This window comes from Bicyclus anynana, chromosome 3, assembly GCF_947172395.1.
Source record: "Bicyclus anynana chromosome 3, ilBicAnyn1.1, whole genome shotgun sequence".
Taxonomy (NCBI): Eukaryota; Metazoa; Arthropoda; class Insecta; order Lepidoptera; family Nymphalidae; genus Bicyclus; species Bicyclus anynana.
This window is the reverse complement of record NC_069085.1, coordinates 5,985,180-5,994,104: the sequence shown is the minus strand read 5'-3', so window position 1 is coordinate 5,994,104 and position 8,925 is coordinate 5,985,180. Positions and strand designations below refer to the sequence as shown.

The 8,925-nt window shown below is 34.9% G+C and overlaps 1 protein-coding gene across 1 annotated transcript; it reads left to right on the top strand.

Moving 5' to 3' along the window:
• Window positions 1-413: 413 nt before the first annotated feature.
• LOC112054038 (myrosinase 1) lies at window positions 414-5,394 on the top strand. Its single transcript, XM_052890889.1, has 4 exons — window positions 414-468; window positions 1,383-2,047; window positions 3,726-3,964; window positions 5,232-5,394. Exons 1-4 carry the CDS (start codon window positions 414-416, stop codon window positions 5,392-5,394), a joined length of 1,122 nt encoding a protein of 373 aa, XP_052746849.1.
• Window positions 5,395-8,925: the final 3,531 nt, after the last annotated feature.

Below are 8,925 nucleotides of genomic sequence, written 5' to 3'. Positions count from 1 at the left end.
TCTCTAATGTATTTTATTTTTATCTTCTATGTTACTTTTTATTTGAAACAATAAATATTACTCGTAGCATCTTATATTTACCGCGACTTCGTGTTCATGGAATTCAGTTGTTGACAAATCCCGCGGGAACCATGGATTTTTCCGGGATTATCATCTATCTCCATTCCAAATTTCAGCCAAATTGGTTCAATAGTTGCGGCGTTAAAGAGTAACAAACATCCATACAAACTTTCGCATTTATATTAGTAAGATTGTGAAACTTGTTTATTCATATAATTATTTCATTACAATCTAATAGTTAAATGGAAGATAATCAATACAGCTTATTTTATTACAGCTTACTAACCGCTATAGTGACGTTTGGAGGGTGTAAATCTAATCGTCATGATGTGAGGAAGTTCCCCGATGGGTTCATGTTTGGAACAGCCACCGCATCCTACCAAGTTGAAGGTGCTTGGAATGAAGATGGTAAGTTTAGTTTATTGATTATCCCGTTGGTTCAGAAGGGAGTCTGTGCGGCTTCGGATCACAGATTCCAAAATATTGAGCTTTTCTTCCGAGAAATTCTCATTAGCATCTCGTAGTTCGTAAGATGGCAGTGTCCCCACTTCTTGCTTCAAAAAGCAATGTAATAGTCCGGGATCCGTAGAACATTTTTTACAACTGATTACTATCAAGTTAAAATTACTATCAATTAAGGTGTGGGTTCGAATCCGATCCGGGGATGCACCTCCAATTTTTCAGTTGTGTGCATTTTAAGAAATTAAATATCACGGGTTTCAAACCGTGAAGGAAAACATCGTGAGGAAACCTGCATGCACCACAGAGAATTTTCTTAATTCTCTGCGTGTGTGAAGTCTGCCAATCCGTGGTGGACTATTAGCCTAACCCCTCTCATTCGGAGAGGAGACTCGAGCTCAGTAGAGTCGAATATGGGTTGATAATGATGATGATGACTATCAAGTTAATTTTTCGTGAGTAGCTTCATCTTGAGACGATCAACTTTTTTATTTACGAAAATTCTTGATTCCAGTAGCTAAGTGAATTACCTGGAAATAAAATTACACGATACATTAACTTGATAGTAATAATCAGTTGTACGAAATGTTCTACAGATCCCTGACTATAATTTATTCGGTCCCGATTATTATTACTAATGAGTGACACACAAGCATTTTAAATAGTAATTATAGGTAAACCACATTGCCATCCTTCTTGCCCGGCTCGCCAATCCGCATTCAAGCAACTGGTAGAACTGAGATCCAAATCATCTTCTCTGTAAGAATAGAAGCTTATGATAATAATATGAAATCAAACCAGAAAGTTTTCAATTAATTACCTACCATAGTTTTCTATTTGTACAACACGACAATTGTTTACAGGAAAAGCAGAAAATATCTGGGATCACTTAACGCACACAAATCCTTGCGTAATCAAAGACTGTTCCAATGGAGACATCGCAGATAACTCATATCATTTATATAAAAGAGATGTAGAGATGATGAGAGAATTGGGATTAGACTTTTACAGATTTTCACTATCGTGGCCAAGAATACTTCCCACTAGTTACGCTGATAAAATAAATGAAGCAGGTGTACAATATTACAACAACTTAATCGATGAAATGTTGAAGTACAATATAACTCCAATGATTACACTCTACCATTGGGATTTGCCGCAAAAATTGCAAGATTTGGGTGGCTGGGCCAACCCTTACATTGTTGATTGGTTTGGTGATTATGCGCGAACAGTATACGGATTGTTTGGTGATCGTGTCAAATTGTGGATAACAATCAATGAGCCTTATCAGATCTGTAATCAGGGATATGGTGATAAGGCGAAGGCGCCTATGGTAGATGGCAGCGGTGTCGGTGAATACATTTGTACTAAAAATTTGTTGTTAGCGCACGCGAGAGCATACCATATTTATGACCAGGAATTCAAACCGAAGTTTGGTGGGTCAGCTTTTATCGCGTTTAGCGCACAATGGTACGAGCCGTTAAATGAAAATGAAATTGAAGCAGCTGCTGATGCGAATCAGATCATGGTAAATAATTGTATGATCAGATTAATATTTTAAGGCTGAAGGCACACGATGCGTTGAGACGCCGCGTCGCAAAGATTTCACCGTACTAGCGGGCACACGAGATCCTCACTGCCCCCACTCCGTTCTATCTTCTATTCCAGAGGTGTAGGGTTCACATGCTTCTGTCATAATTTGTATTAGCGGACGCCGCGCGGTTTCACTCGCGTGGTTTCCGTTCCCGTAGGAATACGGGGATTATAAATAGCCATGACAATATTTTAATTTTTTAATTATTCATTTCTTTTGCCACTTAACAGCTGATAACTAAATATAACATACTTAAATTCAAGATGGACACATCTAAACCTTCCTCGATAAATGGGCCTTCCTCGATAAATGGGCTATTTAACACTGAAAAAATTTTCAAATAGGACCAGTAGTTCCTGAGATTAGCGCGTTTAAACAAAAAAACAAACAAACTCTTCAGTTTTAAAAAAATAGTATAGATATACAGTAAAGGGTCATATTTAAATACATATTTTGTGGCATGACAATATTTTAATTTTTTAATTATTCATTTCTTTTGCCACTTAACAGCTGATAACTAAATATAACATACTTAAATTCAAGATGGACACATCTAAATCGTATCAGAGCGTGACTAGTTGCTAGTAGCTAGTTTTAACATAATATGTGTTTTTACAGTGGGGTATGTATGTGCATCCGATATACTCTGAGACTGGTGATTTCCCTCCTGTAATGAAAGAAAGGATTGCAGCGAGGAGCAAGGAGCAAGGGTTTCCTAGATCTAGACTGCCCGAATTTACCCCTGAAGAAATAGAATACATACGAGGAAGTTCTGACATATTTGGATTGAATCACTATTTCAGTTACTACGTATACAGAAATGAATCTGTGATTGGAAAATTTCAATCCCCTTCACTGCGAGACGACCTAGGAGTGGATTTATATCAACCGCCTGAATGGAAAATCGGTGAATCGGAAAAAGTTATGGTAATTAAATCTATAGATATCGTAGAATAGTAGAATTTAAATCAAACACACTTAAAACGCCATTTTTAAAAATTTTATATGTCTGTGTGTATTCTGTTTAACCATATGGCCAGACCTCCCTCTTTATAGGAGAGGGGTTTATTTAGACCCACCACGTTGCTTAGGTTAAGGGTAGGGTATGTTTTGAATAATCACCGATCACTATCAAGGCTGCAGGAGCCGCTGGATGCTGGCGGCTCGATACCGTTATCCTTGGAATTCCATGCAAGAGGCCTATGTCCAGCAGTGGAAGTTAATCGGCTTAAAATGATGATGATCGCGACCGGCGACTCCTAATCCTAGTTAACAGCCACCAAGTCATCGAAATTGTCTAAAACTTATTGCAAATTTTGGAATCCGATGGCTGACCTTTTCCTGACTTATCGTCCAAGCTGGTATCACCTGATTTAAAACGGTCAAAAACACTGACTTTTGCTGATTTCTTTCGCCCTTTTCCAAAAAGTTCATTGACATCGCGAAATGACTGTAGTGCTTACCATCCTTTCTCGAAGTGGTAGAGCATAATAAGGCGTATATGAATATGGTTTTCGACACGCAATTTTGCAAAAATAATAAACAACTTTAAAATGCCGGATAATTATGCATCAACCTATTATATACATTACATATTATAATAATATTGTAGTTTACACCCTGGGGATTCTACAAATTGCTGACACAAATAAGGGAAGATTACGGAAACCCACCGGTGTACATCACAGAGAATGGTTTTTCAACATACGGCGGCTTGGACGATGAACATCGTGTTATGTATTACAGAGAGTATTTGTCAGCTCTCTTAGACGCCGTCGACGAGGGATCTGATGTCAGGGCGTATATGGCATGGAGTCTAATGGACAACTACGAATGGATGTTTGGATATACGTAAGCAGCTTTACTGCATATACAATACAATATACAATACAATATTTTAATATTAATTAAGTGTTATAATGTATATAACACCCCGGGTGTTATAATGTATGTATATATGTGTCTGTCTGTCAGTCTCTCTGTGACACCATAGCTGCCGAAGGGATGAAGTGATTTAAATTTAGTTTTTTTAATATAGGTGACTTATATGCAAGTGTATTTAGATATGTTTGTAGAAAATCGGTTAAGCCGTTTAAAAGTTGTGGGGGTGAAAGTGGGGAAGAAAAACCGAAAGTCTGCATATATACTCGAGTGATAAAAAAGAGCATATTGATGAACTAATCGAGTATTCTTAGCTTCGGTTGATTGGTGGTGGAAAAATTGGGACATGGAAATCCGATTGTTCATATGGAAATAAAAATAAACATTTTTCTTTGATCCGGCTCACATGTGATGATAGAAAGAATTTCTGGCATAAAAGTTTATTCCAGACAATTTCATGGTTTTTCAAAATTTATTTATTTAAATTTATATATATTTTATTTAATTAAAATAAGAATTTTAAATTAGAATGGAGTAGGTACCTACTGGTATTGAAAAACACATACCGATCGACTTGAGAATATCCTCCTTTTTGAAGTCGGTCCAAAAGAGTGAAGGTTTGAAATACTTTATTAACCACTATTGGCCAAAATAAAGTAATTATGAAACTTTACTTAAATTTAATTATATCTAAAAAAATCTTGAAAATTTAACTTCCATAATAAAATTATTAATTTTTAAAAAAAAGTTTGCTTCAACGTTTTACGACATTTTTTAATCCATATTTTATTTGTCCATAACGGGCTATGAGTAAGATTGTTGACCCTACATGAGTTCTACGATATTTTTTGTAGGCTTACGATTGGTTTGTTTGTTCGTTTTCTTGTTTGATAAGCTTGTTGGTAACAGAAAAAAAATAATACAAAAAAATAATACAGCTTCAAATGTTACTTCGCAGCTTTGGTACGACGAACATTTTGCCCTGACAAATAAAATGTATTTTTCTTACGCGTACGCGTACGCGTCTTACGCGTTCAAGAAACACACTTATTAAGTCAATTATTTAACCAGATCCTTATCTATACATCATATTATTATCTACATATACTTTTATACGGGGGTGCACCTGGGTTCCCTGGGCCGACGACCGACTGACGGTGGGCATTACCGATCTAAATTTCACAATGACTTGATCATGAAATACTCGAGTAGCTTCTTAAATGACTTATGTATCCAGGGAACGGTTTGGTCTGTACGAGGTGGACTACGACGACCCGCAGCGCACGCGCACGGCACGCAAATCTGCCTACGTGTATAAGGAAATTCTTCGCACGCGCAGTATAGACTTCCACTACGAGCCTGACATGAGCAAACCAATCAGCATCGACGATGGAAAATAATAAACATCTAATCTGAAAAATCTTACTGTATTTTTATTAATTTTGTCTCCAAAAGTAGCTCCATTATTAAAAAAACGAAAGCTATTAACATGACTAAGAAAAATACTTAAAAATACTACGTGGTTTCATGCCTATTTTAAATAACTAGCCGATGTCCCGCGTTTTTTACCGGTGTAGTTCCCGTTACCGTGAAAATACGAAGATAAAACCTATAACACTCTTATATGCCTATGACACTCACGAGGTCCAAGAGTTTTCATAATCGGTTCAGTAGCAATACTACAAATTTTACCTCTATATGTTAGTACTTATAGATTAATTTGATTGATCAACAAGATCCGTATTTATTTATCTTTAAATAGGGTAGTTGACTCATATTTAATATAAACTATATTAATTTCGTGTACATGGAATACGGGTCCGAAATATATCAATTTTGATTAATAAAAGTTAAGGATTCCTTATAAAACTTAATCTAAATATCAATGTAATCACGTCTCAAAAAAATTTGAAAAAAAAAATTAAATCTTGTAGAACGATAATGGACTATTTAAGAACATTTAAAAAAAAGTGTTGTTAGCGACGCAAACGCCTTTAATTATGTAATCTGTGCCTTACAATAAAGGGCCGAAAACAGAACAGTCTGTGGTGTCATAGATAATAGGACTTTGACAGCTTTTTAAATAAAATCAACGACTTTTACGCCAAGCGCCTAAGCGTCACCATATGCGTTCCCGATTTAAGCCGTTTTAACAAAGTAAAACTGTGTTTTTATTAAGCCTGGCCCTTACAAGTGTCAACTAGCCTATTAGTCTTATCTCTAGATACTCGTACTACATTACTGGTATTGGCCGCAAACTCTCTATTTTATATTGAAACTCGGTCCTCACGTTTTACTAATACTACCAATGCTGAGGTTACACTAAGCAAACTTGTACATTTATAAAACTATTTGGATCTAATCTGACAATGTGAATTAAAGTAAAATAGATTCGAGAAAGATTAAAATTCACGTAATTTAGCTACCCACTTTGGACCTCAATTCGTACGCGTAATTTACCAACTTCGATTTTATCGAAGTTAATTAGTCGGAAATATCATCATTCAAAGATCATAAAACAAAAAGATATATATTTTTAATAAGATTTTTTTGTTATTAAATAAATTCGATAGATGCTTGTATCATAATTCTAGAGTGTTGCTTATTAGTTTTGTTTCTGTGCCCTGCAGTCTGGGCAAACGCCCAGGGCAAGGCACATGTGCGTAATGAGATACATTACTATATTGAAATTGGTGAAATAAGCGATACTTTACGAGCAAATGTTACTACTTGCTTGCTACTAAACTAACGTTACCACTTGCTACCACCACTACTGTAATAATCCCACTCTACGTATGTTATTTCGTTGAAAATCTATTATTAGATAATTAAAAAACGAAAATACGATGAAAAATCACGTAGAGACTCATTATTTGAATAGTACACCTAAATACATAATAACTCTGCTGACTATAACATAACTCAGCGAAGAGTTTATATTAAGCGCAACCCGCAACAGAGTGATTGTGCTCAATGGTTGTGTTGCGACTACAGCCTTGCCGTCGATGTGGTGTCAGATAAGATAAATCCCCCGGTCATTACATAAACTAAACGATTACCTCCAACTATTAACCTATTTTCCATAAATTTTCAAGGCAAAAGCCTTCAAATCATCATTATGATACAAAATTTCTCATCTATTTAATTAAACAATTTCCATAATAAGGTAAACTTTTATTGCAGTATTTATTTTCGAATATGTACTATAAGAGAATATAATTAGTTTAAATATTTCAAAACCTTTTTAAATCTTCTAATCTAAATATTATATAAAAGCGAAAGATATCATCACGAAATATCAAAAACCTCTTGACGTACAAACTTGAAATTTGGTAGAGAGGTAGTTCATAGTTAGTAGACATTTGCCTAGAACCTAGCTTAGAACCGGATTAAGGAGGTCCAAGGGCGAACGAACGAGCAAAGTAAAAGATTGCCTTTTAGGATGGAAATGGAAACATTCTTAAAGATAAGTCATTCTCACTGTCATAATTATTTTAAGCAACCATTTTTATCTCTTTTGTGAGAAAAATCTCCCATTTACCCTGGGCCCCCAACAAATTTTGACAAAGGTAAGGCACAACACGCCATTGATGGCATACCAAACAAATGAATTCAATTTGAAATAATGATTAAAAACTAAAATATCACGTGGATTTGTTGTTCCTATACCTGCCTACTCCTCTGCACCTCCAACTTTTCAGTTGTGTGCATTTTAAGAAATTAAATATCACGTGTCTCAAACAGTGAAGGAAAACATCGTGAAGAAACCTGCATACCAGAGGATTTCTTATTTCTCTGCATGTGTGAAGTCTGCCAATCCACATTAGGCCAGAGTGGTGGACTATTGGCCTAACCATCTCATTCTGAGAGGAGACTCGAGCTCAGCAGTGAGTGATATGGGTTGATAACGACGAATACCTGCCTACAAACATTGATGTTCAATGTAATGAACATCGTATCGTACAAATCTGAAGGTGTTATAATAACTGACAAAAGTCTCACCTTCAATCCATAAGGTCAACCGACGTATTAAATAAAGCAAAGCGTTACTTATTTCAACGTATTTATATTTTACGCCCTTCTGACATAGTACTATGTGGGGCAAGTAATTCGTAACATTGTTCTAGTTAAAACGATCGATAATATGTTCTATTTTAAATATATTGTGATGTGAGTACAATTAATTGTGTATAATAATTTATAGAGCGAAATTATTATTTGTTTAAGCGGTTTTCATAATTATTTACTTAGCTGCATTAGCAGTTTTGAAGACATTGTGCTACTTTAACATTGCTGTGGACTTTATCTATATTTTTATTAACTTCAATTGGGAAAGTTATGAGATACTCGTATATGTGATGTGTTTATTTCTTTATTGGCGAGATCTTTAATGTGTTTATGTCGAAGTCTGTAAACTAGTTTTGATTATTTAGTTTCATTTGGAAAACTAAACAGTTGGTAAAGATACGAGTGTCATTACTTTCAAAGATACTAATTTCAAGAAACTAGCTATTACTTAATTAATGAGTTCAAAAGTTTTTGAAGTAATATAAATTGTTTAAGCAGTTTTCATAATTATTTACTTAGCTGCACTAGCAGTTTTGAAGACAAGACATTGTGCTACTTTAAGATTGCTGTGGACTTTATCTATATTTTTATTAACTTCAATTGAGAAAGTTATGAGATACTCGTATATGTGATGTGTTTATTTCTTTATTGACGAGATCTTTAATGTGTGTCGAAGTTTGTAAACTAGTTTAGATTATTTAGTTTCATTTGGAAAACTAAACAGTTGGTAAAGATACGAGTGTCATTACTTTTAAAGATACTAATTTCAAAGAAACTAAGCTATTACGTAATTAAAGAGTTCAAAAGTTTTTGAAGTAATAGCTCTTTGTATTTGTGTTATCATTCATCATTATTTTGTAAAT